At 37.8% G+C, this 26166-nt stretch overlaps 1 protein-coding gene and 1 long non-coding RNA gene across 2 annotated transcripts; one reads left to right on the forward strand and one right to left on the reverse strand.

Annotated features, from left to right (window-relative positions):
• Positions 1-663: 663 nt before the first annotated feature.
• On the reverse strand, positions 664-25815 carry LOC134531719 (zinc finger protein 277). The gene is made up of 9 exons (XM_063367557.1): positions 25678-25815; positions 25363-25585; positions 22781-22958; positions 16148-16350; positions 14047-14209; positions 11193-11414; positions 4596-4747; positions 969-1061; positions 664-857 (listed from the first exon to the last, which is right to left on the reverse strand). The coding sequence occupies exons 2-9, from the start codon at positions 25569-25571 to the stop codon at positions 842-844; spliced, it is 1236 nt and encodes a 411-aa protein (XP_063223627.1). The 5' UTR covers positions 25572-25585; positions 25678-25815; the 3' UTR covers positions 664-841.
• Positions 16247-17927, forward strand: LOC134531720 (uncharacterized). The gene is made up of 2 exons (XR_010075072.1): positions 16247-16446; positions 17532-17927. It is a non-coding gene; the product is annotated as an uncharacterized LOC134531720 (long non-coding RNA).
• Positions 25816-26166: the final 351 nt, after the last annotated feature.

Below are 26166 nucleotides of genomic sequence, written 5' to 3' on the forward strand. Positions count from 1 at the left end.
TTTTGATGCCAGCGAAACTTTTGGACAGCAAGTTCGAGTGTGATCTTTCCCATGTATTAGAAGACATCGACAAGGACGAGTTTCAGATGGAGCGGAAGCGTCTTCAGCAGTTTGTTGTTGTTGCCTGTTCTGAATGAGAGGAAGATATAAGTGGTAAAGGACCACTGGAGCTCCTCCAGTTCATTCAAAAACTGAATCTCGGAATTTCGGTTCCAAATATAGTCATCTTGATTCGTATATATTTGACTTTGGCGATTAGTGTTGCAAGTTGTGAGAGAAGTTGTTGAAGTTGAAGCTAATAAAAAATTACCTCAGATCTACTATGAGCTCCGCTAGACTATCAAACTTGGCTATATTGTCGATTGAACAAGAATTGGCTGCTAATATTGATTTTGACAAAGTTATTTCTGACTTCGCTGCTTATAAGGCCCGTAGAATCCGCTTGTAAAACCGCTCATCCTATTATAACTTCAATAAAAGGTACCTCATTGCATGTGAAATTTAATTTTAATTAAGCACCTATAGAATGGGGGCGGCAAAATGGGTCTCCCGCCCCAGGCGCCGAGATGGCACGCTACGCCACTGTAAACAGATATCATTTATTATTATTTGCTTAAAACTTTTGGTCATGCCATTTTTTTGAGAATATAACAATTACAATGGTACTAGTGGATCTTTTTATTTCTAGATAATATATGCATTTTTTGAAACCATCTAACTCATATACCATGTTACAAATTATCATTTATGTGGCTTGTATGAAAAAGCAGTTTATTTATAAAACAAGCTCAGTTTTATCTTCCAGCATTATATCATGGTTTTTGTGGTAGCTGTTTTGAACTCAGAGCTGCTGTTCTCTGAAAATGAAACAAAGTACAAAATCACTGGAGTGAAAATGCTATGATAATAAAAATTGCAGTAAATTAAAAATTCCTGGTTTATATAATAATAAAAACCTTGATACTTACAGTTGCATGCACAAGTTATCTTCTGCATCGTTGTCCTCCAAATCTTCCAAAAAACAAAGAAAGCTGTCATTCTCGTAAGTAGGAAAATAGAATCTGCAACAAATGTTCACACAATGATATCATCTGTCATCATTCTCAGGGAGCTTTGCATTGGGCATAAACATATATTTGCTGCAGCAGTACATAACTAACATGCATGTATAAAGGAAATGCATTATGCAGCTTGTAATTAAAGCTAAAACTTTAATGTATTAGGGGGTTAACCCCGGGATAACTTTCGACTTCATCTTGTCGCACTGCGAAAGCAGCGCGCTCCATCGGGGCACAGGCGAAACAGACTCGGGGTTAGTTCACAAAAGTCCCGCAAGAGGTACTAGCGCAAGCCTGGCCCTTATGGGACCATCTGGTTTGCACTCTGTCGGACTAAAAGGAAAATGGAGAGGTGTGGTGGCAGCTGCTAGAGGGCTCAATACACGCCGAACTAAAGTAAAGTAGTTGGTATCTTCGCCACGAGATGGCGAGGGTCGACCTTTCGCCGGCGGGCGAGATGTCCTTGATTTCGGCTCGCCGAGAGCCAAGGTTAAAGGCCTGGTCAGTGGTCTCGGGGAAGTTCCTGGAAAAGATGGAGGGAGGGGATCTGCTAACTCGTGAGAAATGTGTTAGGGCAGGCGCCAATACATGCCCAACAGCCCTGGAACATTAAAATGGGGCATGACTGGAGCTGCTAACCTAAGCTGAGCTCTGGGAAGAGGGTTGCCCTGAGAGTACGCTGAGAAAAGCACTCTCGGTCACGAAGTCGGACACTTACTTGTCACGTTCGTGGCCTGAGGCGGGAAGAAAAATGGTGTCTTATACTTGGCTGGCAAAATCACACCATGTTCTCAGTTGCGGCGCTGGGAAAACGAAGCTGACACTAGTAGGAAAGATTTGATCAGGATGAACAATGGGCTAGCAAGGTTTATATTAGGGGTTTTAGGTGAAAAATATATTTGTACCAATCTGACGTCAGCCGGGGCTTCGCCCCACGAGCCTGATCATCCTCCGTTCCCTTTCCCACCACCTTTCCTACCCGGCATTTGTGTCGTGACGTACGTAGCCGTGTGAGATTCAAACTGCGCGCCACGAACTACAGCAAGAGGGCGCTTAGCTGCAGTGCTCCGCACCCCTAATATATATTAATTAATATTGTAATCCTTTTTCTTTCCGCCCCAAAACAGTGTAACGATGGCTATGCATGTGAGTGTCTTTTAATTAATAACTTCATGATCTTTTGTTATTTAATAAGTCCAAGCACGAACAAGGACGCTCCCTAGCGGGCGACGGAGGAACTAGCATGCAACTCATTTGAACCATGTTTTATGCTTATAAGTAATTATTACAGACGGTCTGGACATGAAAGTAATTTAATAATTATTGTAAAAGGATTTATGTATTTTCTAATAGTAACCCGGGGCACGCTACAGCAAAGTTGTAACGGTAATTGTGTTCGGCGCGAAGGGCGCCATGTTGCCACCCGCAAGCCATGAGCTCACCCCAGTCTCCTTCTACAGCCGGCCGGGAGCGGACGTCTCTGCAGACACCCCGAGGACATCACCATTGGTTCACCGATTAGTAGTTTCTGTAAATTACTTTATTCAAATCGCTTTCTTTTCCTCCTCGGGGCCTCTCTCGGTCGGAGAGACTGCTTAAGTAATAATTATTCACTCTTCGGAGTTTTTATCTCATCGGTGTATTAAGTAACGGCTTGAGGTGGCCACGTGCGTGGTTTGCCTCCTCACCTAATCTGATTCGTGCCTCGGGCGTTTTATAGTTGTATCAACGGAGGACCGTGTAAGGACGTGTACCGTGAGTAGAATAAAAATCAATTAACTGTGTTACGTGTTTGTGTTCGGGGGGCCACGTGGGTCCCTAACCTGGTCAGCGGCGTGTGGGACGCCCTGAGAGCCCACTGCGGTAATTAGAAGCGTGCCTGACGCTGAGAGCGGGCTTAGTTAGGGACAGGAGCTGCGTATAACATCAGGAGGGCTAATATCTCGCCGCACACGGGCCACGTAACGCCCTGAGTTAGAGTCTTTCAGCCGGGTCCACGTGCCCACTCACGTGGTGGCGCCCATTAATTCCCACCGTTATTTTCACCTCAACACCGGTACCCCCCTCAAATCATTTCAAATTTGCGGCACACCGGTATGTACAACATTCCATGTTCATGAGGCAAAGTATATATAGGACAAACTGACAGGCGAATATTCACAAGCGTTAAAGAACATATCAGTGACAATAAACATGAAAACCTACTATCAGCTATAACAGAACACTCTTGAAAACCAGGCACATAATTAAATTTGACCAGTTCCATACTATAGCCAACATCCCACAATACAAAAAAGATACATTTGAGTATCAGTTTAAATATTAAAATACCATCGAACAAAATAGGATGGATACAAATTAAGCTAAATATGATACCCACTCTTCAGAAATCCTCAAAACCTAGCTCTGCATCCAACAACAGACAGATTGCCTCTGGTTGGCCAAACAGCCCAACCAACCAGCAGAGAAGAGGCCACTGATTGGCCAGCACTCCCGGTCAATCACAGAAGCCCAGCTCCGACTGGCCAAACCAACAGGCCAACCAGAAGAAAGGAAGACTCTGATTGGCCTACAGCTGCAACCAATTGGGAAACACTCCTCTTTCAGGCGAGAGTATTAAAAGGCAGGAGAACTTGTAATAATCTCAGTAGGTAACTGCTCCCTGATGATGGCGACTGAAACGTCGACCGAAACGTCGGATATATCTTTGCCTTCAACACAGCTACAACCCTGAAGCTAAGCAACTCCAGACAATGACCGCGAAAGCCTGCAATCTGTATTAAAAATAACACATCCTCAATGTTGGCAAAAAGACTGATTTCAAAGTCATTGTAGTATATAAACATCATAAACTTTCCAATGATTGAAGTGTCTTGTTACTATTCTGGGTTGCTTAGCCAGGCCAAACTGGAATGTAAAAAATTTTATAAATCAAAACATGGGTACAGTAAATAAAACTGAGTGGCTGAGATTTTACTAAATGTCTGTTGTTGTAGGTAAGCAAACTTGTACTTTTTTTTACAAATGAGAAAATGGTAAATAAAAAAATTAATAGAATTACGTGTGTGTATACATCACAATAAATGATATTTTTATAATTCAAAGAAAAATATTCCAGCCAACTTTGTACAGGAAATGACACTGATGGAAATGACCAGTGACATTCAAAAAGAATGAGTGAATGACTTGGGGTTTGGATAGAGTTTCATCAAAATTGAGGTCATTAGAGTTGATGAAGAGTGAATTTATCTGAATAAAGCAGTGATGGAATGCAATGATAGAGGAAACAGGAAGATCCTGAAAATACCTACCTGCAACATCTGCCAAATTTCTCACTCGTGAAAAATCAGTGTTCTACCCTGCTGGGAATCGAACCCAGATTGCCTTGGCGGGAGCAAGTGATTGACTATCTTACAAACGTTGGTCCCATGAATGAAAAGTGTCTGAGTCAGTGTCTGGTGAAAAGTAAGAAACACAGACAAAAACATGTATTAACCACAATGCCATTTCTTGTAAGCATGCGGCAGCACTACTTACTCCGGTTGGTTCCACAACTGTTTATCTGGAACTGCAATGTGGCCACTGCCTTTCATGTGTGCAAACAGCGACTGCTTATCTGCAAACCACTCGCTGCAAAGTACACACTTTTGTTGATGCACCTGGCGACGAATAAAATTAACCAGTTTCACCTGCAAGCAAACAATACAAATGTTCTCCGGGCTACTTGTGATGTTCCCTAAGCACAAACGTAAAATCAAAATTGACATTTAATTCATTGTTGATATAGCGTGCGCCAAAAGCAGCCGTGTGCGCACGTGCTCCTCCTGACTTGTATAAGTTGTATGTTTGTTCTATTTGTATTAGATGTCAACCATCATTAATTCACTGATTATTGATCAACCTGATTTTCTGTGTTTCCCCCCCCCCCCCCCCCATTAGCCGAAATTACTCTTTAATTAACTCAAGATGGATCAATGAATGTGTTTAAATTATCGCCTAGAAAGACGGCAACTAAGGAACCAGGAAAAATTAATGAAATCATAACGGATACCTTGAAATTGAATGAACCACGCTTGTTCAAACCTTGTGCGTTAAAGTTGATCAACTTAAATGTAAGAATTTGATCCTCAAAATTCTATTAATTTACTCTAGTTCTGAATCATCCTAAATAAAATGTGAACTAAATCAACCAAACCAGGATCTCCATAAGAAGAATTATTCAGGATAAACCTTTAGTCAAATGCTTAAACAGTCTGGAGGCAATACTAGAGTTGAACTGCAAGATTCCCAGGGCTGCGCTTCAGGTGACAAGGATCAACCAGCGATGCAGCGGGAATTGCTCGACATCATCAGAACTCATTACAAGCAGCGTGTCGACCAGCGAGGTTTTACGTTGGCACAATACTCGCGTAAGGTACTAAATCTTATCCCAATGAACATAAGAAAACTCATCCAAGTTGGTGTCAAAAACATTTCCACATTGAAAACAGTCACTAAACCAGTTTATAAGAAAACTAAAGCACTCTTCCTAACTCATTTTGATCCGTCTGTTCAAGAACAGGAGGTCGTCAACTATATTAACAATTAACTTAATCATGTCAAACTTACATATCAAACCTTAAACTTGTCAGACTTCGTACAAAATACAATACATATGCTTAATTTCATATCTCAGTTCTTGAAAATGACTAACATGATTAATAACACTGTTTGTTTGCCTTATAAACCCTTTCGTCGGCAAACTGCATCCTGAGCAAATCGCCTCTAATTAGTCCAATTCTGAACCTGTAAATGCAAGCCCTATCAGTAAGCCCTCTCATTTAAAACCACAGACTCTTTACTTACCAAGGTGCCACGAGGAGCACCATAACTTTGTATGTCTAATGCTCAACTTCTTGGAGTGGGAAATTTATTACCAAAATGTTAGAGGTCTGAGAACTAAATCGAACAAACTCCTGGAAAATTTAATTCATACCCAAAATAATATTATCTATCTTACTGAAACTTGGTTTAACAACAAATAATAGTATCAACTCTCACTATTTTACGGATCAATATCCACTCCTTACCTCTAAGTAAACAGGTGGTGGTGTATTAACTGTGATTAATAAAAATAAAATTACGTCAATTTATCCTATCCAAATATATTACCACCCAGAAATTTATGCGGTCTGGGTCAAAATTAAACCTCACAAACCAAATCTCTAATACTTGGTAATATTTATATCCCCCCTCAAATAACTCCAAACTGATATGCCACATACTTTGAAAAGTTGGAAAATATCTTCAGTAACTCTCGAGATAATTTTTTATTAATTGGTGATTTTAATGTCCTTGATGTTGATTGGCCCAACAAACATACTTTTAATATACGAGGTGTAATCAAAAAATATGAATATTTTTATTACTAACAAAGTAATAAGTTTATATCAAATTTGAACTGATCTCCTTCAAAAAACTTGGCTAGCTTCCTTGGCTAGCAATGCACTTATCCCAACGTTTATTTCATGATTGGAAGTATTTCTGAAAGTCTTCTTTTGGAAGGGCCTTCAGATGCTCCATCGTGGCCCTCTCTGTGTCGGGAATGGTATGAAAACATTTTCTGTTTAGCACAGTTTTTTATTTTTGGGAAGAGCCAGAAGTTGCACAGAAATAAAAACAGAGAGTAAGATGGATGTGGAAAGACAGAACAAACTTTGATTGCACTATGCCCTCACTATGAAGAAAGAAAAAAAAGAGCATGACTTTGATGTTTGACTTTGACTGACTTGCCTTCTTAGGACGAGGAGAGCTACTCGTTTTCCATAGAGACCTTTAAATGTTTGTCCCAGGATCATAGCCATACTGTATGGGCCAGGAATCTTGCGAGCTGTCTGCGCGGGGGTGAAGGGGAAAGAGTGGTTCAAGGCCGGCAGGGGAAGTAGAGGTTGAAGGGGAAGGGATTGTCATGCGATAGGAAATTCCGTCTCCCTTCCTGCGTTACTGTGTGAAGTATATTGGCAGGTAGTGTGTGACGAGTAATGGAGGCGAATGTAAAGCGTAGGAAAAGTAATAAAGTGATTCACAACAACAAAGAGAGAGAAATTATTAGTAAAGTAATATCAATTTGTGATCAAGAAGCTCGTGAAAAATGTCTTTCGATTCCTATTCACAAAGCAACGGAACGTGCTGCAAATTATACAGATGTAAGCAAAGCAACAGTGATGCGTATTCGAAAGAAACAAATTGCAATGCCAAATGAACCACATACAACACCAGGGAAAAAGAGGTAAGTCATGCATTTTAAACATGTGTAATGTGCATTAATGATATTAAACAAAGGGTATTTATCATTGGTTATGTTAGTTTTACAAAATATATCAGAAGTGCATATGTCTTTTTTATTATTAAGATTGCTACAGCATAATTTCTATGTGCAGGTCACGAAAAAAACGCAAGATTGAGATCGACAGCTTCGATAAACTTGTCATAAGAGAGACAATCCAGAAATTCTATGCAGTTAAAAAAGTAGTCCCCACAGTACGCAAATTGATTCCCATATTAAAGAAAAAGATAGGTTGGCAGTGGAACCCTTCGTCACTCAAGAGATTATTGTGAAGTATGGGCTTCGTCTGGAAACGGTGCAAAGACAGGCGGCGTTTGTTAATCGAACGACTTGACATAGTGACGTGGCGCTCCAAGTACCTCAATCAAATTAGACAGTGTATGTCTGAAGTTAAGGAAGTGTTTTACCTCGATCAGTCGTGGGTGGATACTAATCTCACATTCCAGAAATGTTGACAATGCAAAAATGACGTAACGGGAGTAACAAAAGGAAATGCAACCAAGAAGCTAATATTGGTTCATATTGGTTCAAAATGTGGATTTCTCCCACGGGGATTATTGATATATAAGTCAGGTACGACAGTCGGAGATTATCACGGCTAATTTTGAAAAATGACTGTCTGAACGTGTTCTACCAAACTTGCCGTTATCTTCTGCTGTAGTAATGGACAATGCGCCATATCACTCCAAACAAGAGGATAAGCCTCCTTCGAAATACAGTACAAAAAACGAAATGATTACATGGCTAAATCGCAGAAGTGTAGAGTGTGATGAAAAAATGCTGAAATGTATGTTGATGGAACTAGAAGAAAAACACAAACCAAAGGATAAAATATTTCGGGTTGATCAACTTTTAAAAAAAGGAGGACATCATGTCATTCGACTCCCACCATACATGTGTGAGTTCAACACTATTGAATTGCCGTGGGCAAAGATAAATAGGTGCATTCGGGAATGTAATACAGTGGGAGAGTTCTCTGCGCAAGCACTTCAGACGCACACACTGGATGCTGTTAACTCTGTAACAAAGGATGACTGGGTAGGCTACTGCAATCATGTTCAAAAATTAGAAGACGAATACTGGAAGAGGGACTGCATCATAGACATGGCAATGGACCAGTTCTTAATAAATTTACATTACGACAGTGACGATGACGAATTCCTTTCATCAACAAGTAACAGTGTAATGGACAACAGTGATGAAAATAGTGATACTGACAGTGCTACATCGTGTTTGGCTCAGCCTTTGTAAGAACTGGTATTTATTCTTTGACTGATAGAGCTCTGGTAATATTTTAATGTTTCAATATTGCCTCGTTTCACATAACTAAGAGGCACAATTTTGCCACTCTTGGCTTACATGAGCTGCGGATCTAACCAACACTGCCTTCACTGTGGTGAGTTTCGTAACTTTAGACAAATTTTTTTTACAGTCACATCATGTTAGAATTATAAGTGTTTATTTATATGTGTTCAGTGTAACAAAATGCCATTACGTTTTTACAGATACACAATTAAATGTTGCGCTTTCATTACTGCGCTGCATGTTTTTATAACGGCTAATATATAGCCGGGCCGTGCCTAGTTCCGTGCGCGCCGCCCCGCCGCCGCTTCGTTCTGCCGATCCGTGCCGAGCAATGTTTGTTGTCAGAACTATGCGATGCAGCTCGCTACTTTCGTGGTCCCTACAGTACACCCAACTTTCATCTCCAGTAATAATTTTGGTTGTGAAGCCAGATCTGCATCACGACGATCCTTCATTCCGTGCTAAATGTCACACTATTTTCCTTCTGTTTGTCAGTCAAAAGTATGGGAACAAATTTTGCACTCACTGGTCTAACTTGCAAATTATCGGTTAAAACGCTTTAGAGGTCTGAGAACTAAATCCAACAAATACCTGGAATATTTAATTCACACTCAAAATAATATTATATGTCTTACTGAAACTTGGTTCAATAACAAATAATCGTATAAACTCTCACTATTTTACGGACCAATATATTATTTTCAGATCTGACCAAAATCCAGTCCTTACCTCAAGGACCTCACTTTTTTGGCTCTGGAAGCCGACTGACAAGACACAACTTGCTCAAACTTGAACACTGACTATCTCAGTGGATAAGGCTATCTGACTGATTACTTCAAATAGATGTATCATCAGCAGTTCCTGCTATAACAATTTATTCACATTTTTTTTATCACACCTCATATCACATCCTTATATAAAATCCACCGCTCAATAGTTACCAAACTTATTTCAGTGTAACAATAATCAGTCTTACATTAAGTTCTTATATCTCTGTTTTTCCAGTTTTCTGGAATGTTTAGTTACTAAATCAGTTGACTTATTAAATTAAGATGATTTACCTCATTCTGCCATTAATATTATAATTACCATGGACATTTATCCTACAAATTCCAAGAGCTCTACTTGCATTTGGAAGTACAAATATGGTGACTATCTTGACCTACAAAATTTAATTAAAGAAAAATATTAGTCAAACTTAAAAAAATTATGCTGTAGCAATCTTAATAAAAAAAAACATATGCACGTCTGATATATTTTGTAAAACTAACATAACCAATGATAAATACCCTTTTTTTAAAATCACTAATGCACATTACACATGTTTAAAATGCACGGCTTACCGCTTTTTCCCTGGTGTTGTATGTGGTTCATTTGGCATTGCAATTTGTTTCTTTCGAATACGCATCACTGTTGCTTTGCTTACATCTGTATAATTTGCAGCACGTTCCGTTGCTTTGTGAATAGGAATCGAAAGGCATTTTTCACGAGCTTCTTGATCGCAAATTGATATTACTTTACTAATAATGTGCTGGTACCACTTCACCTTTGTTTTGGATAGTTGTTTATAAGTTTTTGACCATAGAAGTCAGTTTAAGCCCATGATGAGGCTACGATGATTGCTGGAAGTCATCCCAAGGACACAGTGTTTTCTTGGCTGTACCACAGACGTGAATCGACCATGGGATAATTACATCCCTATACAAGAACTGTTTTCAGTTTTTTGGCATCATCAAACTTTCTTTTTGTATATTGCGAGCTTGGAAATTGTGTTGTACTGTCTCAGTGACAATCTTGCAGAACTGTACCTAAATTATTTGATCATGAACACTGTCCTTCAGTAAGCCATTCCACCTAGATTTAATGTGAAGTCAAACCTGTAAAAATTATGAACTGTTCAAATACTGTACACTCTTCCAAAACTATTTACTAGTGCTTTGTTTAATTGGAATCAGGTTGTCATGTTAGCCGGGCGTAACTAATTCATGACAAGACAGTCTTCTCACAGAGGATGTCAGTTCTTTGGCTGGGCTTGGCTGTGCTGTTTGTAGCAGATACACAAGAAAATTATTTAATCTCTTGGTTCCATTTTCTTAAAGGTTAAAGTTGTTATTAAAAACAACTAGTTCAAAATTTTTCATATAGTTTTCTCTCACTTTGACTAATGTGAATTTTGAAGTGGTACCATGACATTGAAGAAAAATTATACACCTAATCTGAAATATGTCATCAATAAATACCATAGGTAAAATATAAAAATAAAAAAAATCAAATCTTTCCATATTTACCACCAGGAAATAATGACAAAGAAAGGAATTTTTGTAAAAATCTATATTTTATGATAATACTTGAAATGCACATACACTGTCAATTACTTAAAAGGTAATTAAATCGGTCAAAGAAGTGTAATGAAATAAAATAAGATACACAAGTGTCATTAAAATTAATGGCATTTAAGTAGCAACAGAACACATTCTCATAGCAATGCAGGAAGAAAACATTACCTGGTCATAAAAGTTAAGATGATTCTTTTTACAATTTTCTACAAAATTGAATGAGTGTACCGTTATCATGTGCCTCAATACACTCTCAAAGTCCTGAACTGCGGTCTCACAAAACAAGCACACAACTGTTTCACCAAAGCTATCTTCATCTTGCCAGTCCGACCAGTTTGAGTCATCGTTTTCAGGCTCCGTGTCGACAAGATTCACCTCTTCTGGCTCTCGCTAAGATGAAAAAGAGAGAAAACAATAACAGCATAAATTACAAAACTAACCATAATATTTCTGAAGGAAAATTAAAACATTAAAGTAATTATTTCAAAGAGAAGCAAATATTCTTAGCAGCCATTAAGTTACGCTAGCTTTAAGTGTGTAAAAATATTCTGAGTCACAATGTATAGCCAATTAAAATAACTCCACCAAACATTTCTAAGCTACGGGAACGTATAAAACAGTGGCGAGGCGTGAGGTTTACATGAGGGGAAGCAATAACTCCGTTCACACCAAAACATGATGAGGTTGGGGGGGGGGGGGGGGTAGGGTCTGGGGGCCCTCCGCCGGGAAAATATGGATTTCAAGGTACAAAATGGTGCTATTTAAGTAGTTTTCTTAACTGAACATTGACTATTCCACAGGTAGAAAAATTGACATTTTTGAAAAATAATGATTGACTTAAATTATTTTGATAGTAAAATACCTACTCTACATTACTTATATACTAAGTGGGAGTGTAGTATCATCGTACGCCCACAAATCCCCCACGCACTGCCAGCCAACAGCCCGTGGAAGAGATGCGCGCGCCCCGAGAGACGACCGCCGACTGAAACGCGACATCGCCACCTGCCGTGCCGAACTGTACCGGACATAGCCAAAACCAGTCGGCGGAAAAATTCCACCGTCTGCTTCGGCCATGTTCGCTCCAGTTCGGCAAGAAAGCGTTACCTTTGTAGCTTCTACCGTTATTTTTCCAGCCAATCCCCTCCCTGAACCTTTGTACCATGCCACCCCCCTTCCGAAAGGAAACTACTGCGGCAGCCTTCCTGCTGAAAGCGATCCTACCAGCGCTTCTAAACCTAGCAACGCTTCTAAAACAGCATGTTTTTGTGTCAACGAGTTCTTTTTTTATAGCGCACAGCGCACAGTATTGGGTCCCAAGAAGATAGTGTAAAAAATACATACACCTAACTGCACGAGCCAAAGTAAACTACTATTCTGAATAAAATATTTATTTAAAAAATACAATGTCTGGAAACTGCCTGGGCAAGCACTGCTTGCCTTGCTTGCCCTGACGAGATGCCACTGGTATAAAACTATTAACAAAAATATTTATTTAATGACTGATGATTATTGGTTCAACATCTCATTGACAATGAGGTCATCCGAGACAATGAAGATTGATGAGACGAGAACAGACGATAAACGGAATGATAAACGGAATGAATGGCCGGGGAAACAGGAGCACGCACAGGCAACTCACTGGCTCATGGCAACATCCACCAGGTTTCCCACACGCAAAAAGTCAAGTTTTGACCCAGTCGGGAATTGAACCCGATTATCCTTGTAGGAAACGTGCGATCTGATTACTTAATCATTGTGTTCCTGATATATAGTCAAATACAGTAGTATTTACTGTAATAAAGAAATATATAGTGAGTATGTAACCAAGGTTAAACCTTCAATAAGGTTTCACAAAACCACAACTACGAGTTTAAGATTTTCTGTACGTGTATATATTGTACTCGAAGCACTCATTTCTATTTTCCACATTTCTTTCCTTTCTAGGTGAAATTAATTTTTAAAAACCAATTGGTAACAATAACAATCAATTCAAAACCATACGTTCATATTTTCTCTACCCAACCACGCATAAACTTATACGTTCAAACACACACATTAAAACTATCCTTTCTAAGTGGGTACAAAATATTATTGGTATAGCTGGTTCATTAATATTGATCATTTTATGAGATCTTCAGTCACATTTGAATAGTGCCAAGGAAAAATTTATTTTTAATTACAGTGTAGGTCAACTTCCTTCACCAAATAAGAAGCTTAATTATTCCAAAACCTCACTTGAACACTACACACCATTTCTATGATGTTACATGCATTAAAATTTGGTAGTCCATATATAAATGCAATAAAACAAAAGGAATCTGAAGTGCACACATTCTACTTATCTTTTTCAAATTCTAACAGAATTAAATGTTAGTTGTGTATCCAGAAGTTAACACGGTACAGACGTCTGGAGTTGAACTTTATTTTGTGGGATTTTGGACCACCATACAACTTTTATCTTACACACTTTTGTAGCAGTTGTAGAGTCAGAAGCCACTATGTATTGCCGAAAGAAGAACATTTGAAAATGTTTTGAACTTCTCTTCAATGAAAGATGAAAAAAAGGTAAAAGTTCCGTATCACGTATCAACGTTAATATTTTGATCCCGATGGCATGATTCTGTATACAATGATTCTGTATTAGGGATCAATGCATACAGGATCATGCCATCAGGATCAAGTGTACATGATGCTTGCTGTTAATTTAAAACGTCAAAAGATCCTGGCCAAACAAAAAAACTTGTGGTATAACAACGAATGATTGTAAGTTAAATAAAAAATATATTTTCCTTTTTATTAAACTTAAGATCATAATTTATTGTTATATCACAAGTTTTTGTTTTATGTAGGATATTTCGACATACTAAATTAAAACAGCAAGCATCATGTACCACAAAATAAAAATGTACAGGATCATGCAATCATGATCAAGGGATAACTTGGATACATGATACGGTAGTTTTACCGAAAAAACCTTGAACTACTAGTTACTAGTAATTTTAATGTAATATATGCTTACTTGAACCTGAAGCCAGTTTTTTCCCATCTCCAAGTAGTTTACGATGTAGAACTTGTCATACAGTTTGTTGTCTGGGTTGATTCTCTTGTGCTGTTTCTTACGCATGTGTTCTTTCAAAACATTTCGGTCTTTGAAGTATTTCTCGCAAAACAGGCACTGTAAACTATACCAAAATTTTGCACTGATTAAAACAATATTTCAACAAACATAACATAAACTGCAAATGTGTATGGTACAAATTTATTGCATGCATAAGCTTACTAAACCATTATTAAAATTAAACATTCGACGTGCATAGCTCTGTTCTGCAACAATGAAAGTTGAAGGGAATGTGATTTGCTTAACCAAATTTTAAGTTACTACAACTTGATTTATTGGTGTGTTTCCCGATAAGACTAAATTGGTTTATCTTTCGTCATTTAAAAAAGTTAAGAAAACCAATTTCAAACACCTATAAACAAATGAAATACAACATTTTATCAAATGTTCAATTTCATTTTATGAAAATAATTTTATTTTTGAGGTGGTACATCAAATATTTAGGCACCCTGCCGGCAGCTACGGTAAACCAAAGTGGCGCTCCCAAAAACAAAAAATTTAAGTGTCACATTAATAACACAAGTAGCTCACACATCTGAAAAGGGTGCAAGTATCATTATACATAAAAGCAATGAAATTTATAAAAAAATCATAACAGAAAATTAGGAAGTACGGATAGGAGACAGTATTTAAAAAAAAATCAAAATTATGCTTTTGGCAATTTAGCTAAGAGAACATCCCTTGCTGCTGCAAGAAAAAAAAATACATGGGCATGAGTTTTTTGAAAAACATACTTTGTAATAGGGTCTAAATCTACCAAAATAGCAGAAGTGTAGCATACAAACATCATAAAATTACATATAAAATCTAATGAGTACAAAAAAAACTTAACATAACAACTACAAACATATTGACTACCTTTTTAAATTAATAGATATTAAAAATGCTTTGCCCAGATGTTTACTTTCAAGTTTATTTTACTTTAGTGTGTGCGAAAATTTATTTCCAATTACAATAAATAGGTTTGGAGATTGGCTGCGGTGATTTCTTGCTAACAGTTTATACTAAGTCCTTTCCTGGGGAGAGTTTAAAACCATTTAGCGACAGCATTGCAACAATTCAAATCTCAACACCAAATAGCGTTTCTCACAAGTATGTTTCAATAGACGCAAATTCTCCAGAGATGACACGGTAAATACAGTTCTGTGTTCCCAAGGGCGTACATCCAAGGGCTGTTCAACACTCTTTGAAGCGTAGCTACAGACCAGTTCTTCTTCCGGACATGCTACCAAGGTAGCACGCTAATGTAGCACGAACATGCTTTACCACCAAGCACACCCAATATGACAGGGCGCAAATCCATGCACTTGTAGATGTTCAAGAACCGGATGTACTTTTCATAGGAATCGTGCCAAAACATGATTTAAACGTATTTTTACAAAAAAACTTGCTTGCCATCAAAAGGTAACACTCCCGCCGCCCTGTTTACTTGTATATTCCCGCAGCCCACAGCACAACGCACCATCACTTGCACCAGCCCGTTGCTAACAATCAACTTCACCTCTTTTCACCGCCTTCACGCGGAAGCACACGTGACCAAACTGCCATAAGCACACACTTACAGAAGTTCTCGCACACATTTATTGTAAGATCATCCTCTAACTAAGGTAGTCATGTTAAATAAATGTAATAAAAATCTCTAGCTAAAAATTAATAAATTATGAGGCATTAAAGAAGCAACTTAACTTTTATTATTACTTTCAAGTAAAGTTCATTTACAGGTACAAACACCACAAGACCACAACATTAGATACGTATATAAACCCAATGATATTAAATAAATGCAGCCAACAGTATCATTTTATGGCAAGGTCTTGTTAAAACAAGCCCTATTCATTCCATTAAGTAAATACTAGTTCCTAAAACTACTTTGCAATTTTACTGGCACCATAGTCCTAAATAATAGTGCCATTTTAATGTTTATTTACTCTAAAGTCAACCTTTATTTGATAACCATGGCAATTAGTGAATTGTTAAGAATAAATAAACAGAGTTTCCTTACCTGTCCATTTTTTCTTGAATAGTATCCAAAAGTTTATCTGTAAAGACTAAGTTCTCTGGCAGGCCCAGCTGAAGGTTGTGCTTGGAGGACAAGTGATTGAAGTAATCCTTCCTGGTTGGCGTGACTTCCAGCCGACAGAACAAGCAGCTCCTGCAGAAGCTGGTGTCGTCCCTCTCCTCCGCCTGCCTCTCCAGCACCCACTCCTGCGACAGGGAGGGTCCCTCGTTGGCTGACGTCCGTTTGAACAAACCATGACTTTGTTCACGTGAGCTGCACTTTTAGCAACTGCTGCCTTACAGGTATAGTATTTGGGGCTGTAGAAAGTACAAAGGCAGTAGTAAACATCATCACTCGAACCCATAAGTGCTAGTAGTAAGGCCAGTGCGCACTGACCTTGCTATCATTAAAATACAAGTTTTATAATTAATTTGAATTACGGTTAGTATTTCTTATGAGTTGATTTAACTGTTTTGTTATTTACTTGAATTGCCTTTAATATTTTGATTTGTGTAAATTTTTATTTCATTAGTATTCAAAAATATATAAATTCTTTTGATTTGCTTCATTTAAAAATTTATTTACCCTCTTAGTAGCTGAGAGTTTAGCATGCATTTGTTTTGGGAAAGTTTTTCAAGATTGCGTGCAAAACTGGCTTGCATGTGATTGTGATTCTCGTAACTGAACACTGATGTGCGCAAGCACGCACGACATCACTGAAGACCAGCTGATCGGAGCAGCAAGGTGCGCCATGGCATTGTGTTTCGACTGTGGGAGCGTGAGACAACTGTGTGGTGGACTGCAGCGTGGGTGATTTTCACTCGGGGCACGTCAGCTTGGCGATCATAGACTATAGGGATGTGATATTACCAACAACTACAGGGGACTCGCCAGCTACCACCATTCATGTATGGCCTAACTGACTAAGGCTACTTTGGATGCCGGCTACGTTTTTGCAACTAAGTTACAATGACCTAAAACTTTATGCGAGTGTACGCTCAGTGGGTGAAGACTTCAAACTTACTCTTGGAAAAATCACCGAGCACCGTCTTTCTTTGCAAGGCACCTCTGTTTTGTTTAGTTGCGCTGATTCATAGCCAATTTTAAACTGGGTCATCAGCAATGCAAAAAGCTCTACACAATATTTTACCCCTGCAAGTTGGATAAAAGGGTGATGATAAAGATTAGCTTGCAACTGGACCTAATCATTTTGTGTCGAACATTCGAGAATAGTGGATATTAAACTTATTTTTGCAGCAATGCCCCAATATTTTTAATAAATACTCCATGCCTGACCTAGCTCTCCTTGTTATCTGGGTTTGCCAGCGAGAAGCAATGCTTGCTAGGCGTGTGACTTACAAAGATTCCATCGGCTTGATTGTTGCAGGACGATGCTACGATAAAATACCCCTGTGTGCGGGCTTCCTCCTTCACGTGTTTGCACTGCGAGTAGCCGCGCTTCCTGCCTGCTCGCTTCGTCGATCAGAGAGACTGGCTGCTGTTGCTGCTGTTTGCTGGACTGTCTTTGAAGATGTTGCCACGGCCACTTTGTGGGTGACTGTGAACCGTCCATCATCAAGCTAACAATGAGGAACTCAAGACTGCCGCTGTAAACTGGTTTAATTCCCAAGTGGCAAACTTCTCTGCAGAGGGGTTAAAGAAACTGGTGCAGCCTTATGAAAAAAAAATGCTTACAAATGAATGTGATTATGTGGAAAAGTGAAGTAGATATGTACTATGTAGTGAAAAAAAAATGTCATTAAAAACCTTTTGGATGCCTATACCATATGCCTCGTATATTCAATTTATTTTCTTAACATCTGGTCCTGTGGGAAACTGTAAATTAAACTTTTGGGCCAATTTAATATTTTTAAAATTCAAATATTTGGATTTTGTGAAACTCCCAATATTAAGCTTGTGGTCTTTCGCCAGCGAGTCAGTGAGAGTCCACAGTAAAAGTTATTCTGTTGATTTATACATGTATAGCTACTGTGATTTACAACCTCTCATTTTACCTTTATGTGAAAATTATAAATTAATAAAATTAAAATATGTTAAACAATTATTTTTTTAACTATAAATGTAATACTGGAAAAAGTTGCTTGAATATGAAACATTATTTTATAGCTCTCATTTTCATTTTGAATAGATCATATATAAATATTTTATTCCTACAAAAATTTTATATGTCATATAGTTATTAGGTATGGGTAATGAAAGTCAAAATGTAAAACTATCAAACCCAGAAATACAAAATCCTAATTACAGCCAACCACACCTTCTACTCGCTTCACACCACCTCCTGAACAGACGTTACGACACGAGAACAACTTCCGGTAACAAGAACACCTAGTTTCTGTTTGGTTGCAGTTTGGGTGTAAATGTTGCACAAGGTACAGCCCACAATCTATTTCTTAAAAGCTGTAATCAAAATTAATTAATTAATTTATCAGGTTTTAACATCTCATCAACGCCAAGTGGTTGGAACACCCAGAGAAAACCCACTGGCTCACAATTAACATCTGTCATCCATGTTTCTCAATGGCTAAAAATATTGATATCACCAAACTGTGAATCAAACCCAGATTCCCTTGGTGTAAGGCGATGGATCTGACTACTCAATCACCAAGGCCCTTCCATAGTACACACACAATGGAAATACCTTTCTTTATTCAGTTTTGTTATAGGTATCAAATATCACCTCTTTTTCTCTCTGTATGCAAACCTGCACACAGCATGTATGCTGTAATCCACCCTTGGGTGAACAGGCATTTAGTGACGGACTGGTAGTCACAAGAACAATACAGTGCTGTACGATACAATTACAAATGTATACCGTAGATGAAAAGAGATAGTTTATTAAAATCATATGCAAAAGTAAAATTTAACAGGTCATTATGAACACCACGCTAAACTTTGAGATTAAGCAAATGATGAACAGTTAATTTGACATGGTTTGAAAGCTGACAGCAGCAAACTTGATTTTCATACAACTTTGTGAACCATAGCCGACAAGGTCACGTAATAATTTATTCTTTTAACCATCTTCAAGAAGGGACAAATTATGCGAGAAAGAGGAGTCTTGTAAATTATGTTCATAAACATCACATGAGGAAACACAACAGCATACTCCAACAGGTTTCCTCAGGCCAAATATTATCCAGTTGCCACAGCAGCAGCAAGGCACCACTTACTGTCAAAGCCCAAAAAGCCAAAAATGTAAGTAATTAACATGTACAGGGTATTGGGAACTTTAAAAAGTTGAAAACCTATCAGGTAATAAGGGATTTGTGGTGTTGAAATAAAGATTACAAAACAGATAGTAAAGTATAACAAGTGAAGTCAGTGGGTACATTCAGTAATCACAGTACCACGGCAGCATTGTAAGTCAAATAGTTTTTGAATCAGAATTTTTTATGAGTAACATCTTAGCATTTGGTAGCAGTAATTTCGTGAATATAACAAAAGTCACCACAGTGCTGCCATATGTGGCGCATGAAGCAAACCAATGTTCACAAAGCCAAAGGAAAACTTTATGGTATTAACTTTTAAATGAGTTTCAACAAGATGGGCAGTATTTTAATCAAAATTCCTTGTCCAAAGTTAGGTCCAAAGCCAGAATTTATTACTTTTTCAAAAATTTTCACTTTTATCAGAGCCGTTTCATTATATATTTAAAATTTAGGTCTGCTAATCAAATGATTCAATAGTTGATGTAGCTGCTCCAGTAATGAATTCTAGCAGCAGGTGCAGAAACTACGAGTGATTTGCGTACTTGAGAAAACAATTTGCATATACATTTATCACACACTGCATTATTTTAAAGAATTTGACATTAAAATTTGAGTCCGAGTTAAGTACAACATTATAAGTGTATTTGCAACATGAGAACACATGTGTATGCTCGTTACCGAGGTTAGATGTTACACATAGCTGATGAGTACTGAAAGACTCACTCCCTTTTTTTTTAATTATCTTCAAAGTTGTTTAAAAGCAGGGCAAAAACATTTGAATCACACTACCCTGATGATTTTTTATCCCACTGTGTGATTTCTCACCTCTAAGGTCCTTATTTTTTTATTTTATCAGCAGCACAATATTGGATAGTGTCTGATGGCGTTGTCTATGTTAGGGCCATTCCCGTGGTTCGGAGTCGCTGCCCAGCTGCTCCGGCAGAGAAGGTTCGTGCCACGTGGCAAGGGAACTAGCCTAACTCGGGTGAAATAAAAGAGTTTAAGACATTAAGTTGTGTTTACTGCACACGTCACACACTGCACATGGGCTGTCACTGCCCCCATCTGTGACAGTCCATCAGGGCGAGGCCCGGCTCCACGCACTTTGAGCGCGACACGACACTAGCAGTGACCTGACTGGCGGTGACACGACAGTGACGCGACTGACATGGCGTGAATGACGGTGATGTGACTGACGGTGACGTGAATGACGGTGACGTGAATGATGATGACACGAAAGACTGTGACCTGACAGACGAAGACGCGAATGACGGGGACGTGACAACGGTGACGCGACTGACAGTGTCCGTTCTGCTCTCACAACTCCGCGACCGCACTCTCTCATCCCACTCAAGCGACTGACTTCACCCGCGCTCCACGACGTCTCAGCGGCCTCCCCCCTTGCCGCGCGCACATGAATCCCCTCCTTCCCTTCGTGTGCGAGTGCGTGGAGCCCAACATGGTCACAGGCGGAGAGATGCGACTCAGTCGCCCGGGAAACACATCTACAGGTACACAACAACATAAATAGATATTTACACACTCTCATAATTACATATACAAAACCGTTATGAAAAGACACATCACTGTTATGGTGGCGCCTCTGCAGGGCGTTCCCCTCTCGGTCAAGGCCATTTGTTACACTTTCGCGCACGGGCGCATTCGGCGCACACGCAAGCCTGAAGCAGCAACGGGCAATAATGGCCTCAGCGAGCCGGAGGAGCACTTGGGACGACGTCAGCGTCATGGCAGTGCAAGTTGTCTGCAGCGGTGTGACTGAAGGACTCGCTGTGCTAAGTCCTGCTGTAGTGCTTTGCCTGCTGAATGTGCCCCCTAGCAAGTCAAAATACTGGTGGGGCAAGATTCAACAACACAGCTAAGAAAGGCCAATGCCAGTACAATGTTTTGCCATAGCACCACTTATTTCAGTGTGTTTTATAAATTAAAACAATACTGCAAGAACAGGTAAATGTGTTCTGTACATTTTTTTCCCCCAATCCCTTGAACACTAAAATTGTCTTCTAGTCATTTATTTCATAACAAACTTGTGTGATGAATTAGTATAAAGTTTAGCCTAGAAAGTAGGTATGCATTTCTGATCATAAAAGAAGTATGTCCACAACTGAGTTTTTTTCTCAGCCAGCACAAATTTGCCATCACCCGTGGTTTGGGCGTCAAAACCAGGGGTGAGCCTAAGAAGTGAAGTTACTGGTGCTGGAGAGCTGGAGTGCTGGAATTGTCCAGTAAGGCATCAGGCTAGCTCGAAGTCTAACTGAATGCTGTATTCGTGGGTCAACGGCCCCAGCGTGTCACTAGCTCGAAGGCTAAGAATCTAACTGGTGTAGTTACACAGACCCTAACCAACATACTGTGATGTTTCCTGACATTACTAATAATTGACTGTAGGAGGTTTTCAGAACATGTAGTTTGCACTCTAAGTGAATGTGGCTCATGCCGACAAGTTGTGCTGTTACTCCTTAAGACACATTTTCATGCTACGTTAATTACTGGTCTGAACATCAGTCTTTATAAGGGTCTGATTGGAGATGATAAATCCCTTAAGTTTGGTGGTAACCACGGATCTAGTTAGTGCTGTCAGAGCCACGAATTTACGTTGAGTTATTAAATAAAACACATTGTTCACTGAGGTCAGCCAGTCTCGTAAGATTGTAACCTCACGGCATGGTCACATGGCCAAGTGAAATTAAAGACGGTCAGGTTAGGCCCTGCACTGCAAAATGACCCGGCAATGTGTGGGGAGTAATTAATAAAAGGTTTGAGCACGCTTAATTATAATCACCAGAAAGAAGCTATCTGAAATCAAAGTCGCAGGCTCTCCACAGAACAATGTGTTTGTCCCGGGCCATGGAATGACAAAGACTGCCTAAAAGTAATGACGATACAGACGACATAGTGGTACCTCATGCAACAATGTACCTCATGCAACAATCTAACAAAAAACTGTAGATAGAAAAACCTTATATATTTAGATAATATTATATGGCACTCTTGCCTTAATAAAAACATGATTAATTTACAATATTGCTTAAGACCCTTTTAGAATTGCTTTAAATAATAATTAACGTAAAATTTTAAACAAATTGAAACAGGCTAGAGACCGTTCTCAAGGTTGGGAGAATTGATGTTTTGACCACTAATAGGCGACTCGTGGGTGCGTTCTGCAGGCAGGGGCAACTAATGGTGGCTGAGTGGGGACAGGGCTTCAGGCCTCGCGAAAGGTCCAACGTCAAATTTATATAAGTTACAAAAATTAAAATAATTTTTGCACTGACACTGTGCAAGTAAATGAATGTTACGACATCCAAAGTTTTCACGATGATCTGACAAACTCATAGTGCTACCTTTATAAGAAGCTACACAGGTTTTTTTCACTAGCTCATACCAGTCGCTTCTGCTGAAGCCCTTCTCTCAAAAGTTTATCTTCCGGCAACACGTCTGACAGCAAAAAATATTCTTCTTCTGGAGACGGCGAACCATCTGGTTTCACATCCAACAACACAGTGGAGCAGAAGTTTTTTATGGGATATGATGCAAAACGCACACGCCAGTAGTCCAAATAACTAGAAATAAAAAAAACACATCCTAATACATAACAACAACCCAATTATTTCTGATACAGTTGAAACCACTAAATAAATGCTGGATAACTGGTTTTTAGAAATTTCAGACGTTTATGAATAAATGTATCAAAAAATCAAACAACAGAAGTAAATTTGTATGCATTGTCCAGCTTCAGCAAGATTAAAATGAAGTAGTAGGCTATCAGTGAATGACCATAATAACACAATTAGCACAAAGAAAAAAATTTAATAAATACTAACAATAAAACTGTTTGTGGTAAAAATTTTTACACTAAATTAAATGACAAAAAAAACTATTGGAAATGGTTATTTACATTATTGAGGAATCAAAAATATAATTTTTAAAATTTTTCTCTGTTTGTCTGTTTGTACGAGCATCAATCAAAAACTACATGACGGATTTTGATGAACTTTTTTTAAATAGAAAACTTTGGGTAACTTAAAAATGTCGGTTATATAATAATTACAGAATTTGATTTCCTAAGGGGGCGAAAAAGTGGTAAATATGGTTTTAATATGGTTAAATATATCTCTGAAACTAATCAAGCTAAATAAAATATACATATTACCAATAGTTACCATATAATTTTTTTTATATATAGAAAATCAACCTCTAAGGGGTTAAAAGGGGGAAAGTATTTTTTAAAGAAAAATAATATCTGCAATAAATATATTAAGCATGATAAATCATCTTGGGTGCCACGAATAAACACATGAAAACAACAAACCACAATTTTTATACTCTGTCAAATTCAAATCCTAGGGGTGAAATAGGCATAAGTATGTTTTTAAAATTAATAATTATATCTCCAAAGTTATTTATTACAATTTCAAAAGATTTTTGGTACCAATAATAACCATACTAAAACTACGAACCACAATTTTTATATTTTGTGAATATTAAGCCCTACGAGTGAAAAGGTGGTAGGTATGTTTTAAACATAAATAATTATATCTCAAAAATTAATTAAGTAAATTAAGTTAGTAAGGGTATCTGTATATAAAATTTGCAGCAAAACATAAAATTCAATGCTTATGCAGAGTGTATCAACATAGGCCTAAGTAACTATACTAAAAACCTTTAACATACAAACAAGTACATGTGCTCATCCACAGATATGGAATTCTACATGAAAGGACTCCAATGTATCCCAGCATTATATGGCAATGTCTCTAAAGATTGACAAAAGCATTTTTGGACCAATGTTCACTGATTTTTCTGTCTTCTCTACATATCCTGCATACAGGCCCACAGTTTTAATATATACCTATTTAGATAAATCTTCTATGATGAAACTTGCATAGGAACAGTGCTAAACAAAAGTAATGACCACTAATGCAACAAGCCAAATTTGTGGTGATGCGAAACCTTAAGGACCTCTTATTTTGATGCAGTGTGTTACACCTCTGGGAACTTAGAACTGAATACATCAGAGACCCTTGAAATTAATGAGAAAAATAGTATCGCTGTTTGATAAAAAAATTTGTGTGTAACTTAGGAAACACTTGTGCAGAAATATTCTGTCAGAAGTTTAAAACAGAAGTCTTTTCTTGAGATCCTAAATTTAAATATCTAAATTTCTGAATTTTCATAGACTATTTCTGACAAAAACCAAAATATTTTATACCTATTTATGCTTTATACAAGTATAAAATATAATTATAAAGATTTTTTTTTTTAATTTAACTACGCATATTTGGTTTAGTATTTTCAAAGCTAACTCCATTTATAGTCACTAAAACATTTATTTTTAACTAACTTGCACACAGTTGTAAATAAACATACATACTTATAAAAAAAATAGTAAAATTGAGTTATGATAAATTTACATAATTCATAGGATTTTCTAAAAGTTTTTTCTCTCAGATATATAATTTTTTTTTTACACAAATGATCTGAAAATAGTATTTTTCCAAGGTAAAACTATGTTTTGAAGTGAAACTTCTGACTTAAATCATTATATTTCATTAAACTCGTGACATCTCTGGAGCATTTTCCAATCTCCTGACTACTGCTTACTTCTAGTGACTGAGGGAACACTGTTACATGCCTAGTCTTTTCATTACATCCTGGAACCTTGCCAATTCATTTTTAAATTTTCAGTGGTAGAAAATTATTAATACTAGCCATATACATCTATGCAATGTAAGGTGCAACTAGGAGAGGTGATGAGCTAGCTAACAGATGCATAATCTATTTAGGACCAAAAATTTGAAATGACAACATAGCTACGTATCACAAAACAAGCACTTATAAATAAGTAAATAACATTGAAAACTAGTATTCTAATTTCAGTTCAGTTTTGGCCTAAAAAGCATAATATTCACAGAATCATACAAACTTTGGGTAACAAAACAGATAGGATGTCCCCTATGAACCTACCTTTTCAAATTGGCTATCACATCTACATCTGCTATCACAAGGCGGTGAGATGAAAACAAATGCGAAAGTAATTGATTTTGCTGTGATGGTAAATTGAAATTCTCTTCGCAGAATATACAGCTGAGCGCTTCATCGCTTCCGAAATCATATTTTAAAAGAAACGATGGTCTCTTTTCGGAGTGCGATGGAAAACTAAGTGGTCCAAACATTGATTCTCCAGGCCCTTGAAAAAAAAATACATTAGCAATTTTATTTTATTTGTTTTTCCAAACTCTGCGAACACCAGGAATAAAATGAATAAACAACAGCCATTACCTGCATCATTGGTTAAAAGTATTCTGTAGGCATGAGCTCTGGAGAAGGATGTGAGAGACTGAGATGGCCATAGAGATAAGGTGGAGGAAACGGATCAAGCATACATTGAGGAAGAAAAATGGAGCCATTTTGAGAGAGAGGCTCTGGATTGGCACCCACAGGGCAGGGCCGTAGCCAGGATTTTGTGAAGGAGGTGGTCCAGTATAACCAATATATCATTTTTTTATGAGTAAAATTTATTTTTAATTGAGTTTTAAAAAAAAATTATCACACTAATATCTCAGGGATTTATAGACTTTTAGAAGTCAATCATATACACATGGAAATTTGAGCAATGATTTTGCATGAGGAAAAAAAAACACTTTAAATTATGGTTTTTATTTAATCATTCTTGATACAATTGTTTGATGCTTTCATTAATACAAGTCATAAATACTTATACACTAATATAAGTTACAACATGAAACACTCATGTCAAGTTAATTACAG

This window comes from Bacillus rossius, chromosome 5 (genome assembly GCF_032445375.1).
Source record: "Bacillus rossius redtenbacheri isolate Brsri chromosome 5, Brsri_v3, whole genome shotgun sequence".
NCBI lineage: Eukaryota > Metazoa > Arthropoda > Insecta > Phasmatodea > Bacillidae > Bacillus > Bacillus rossius.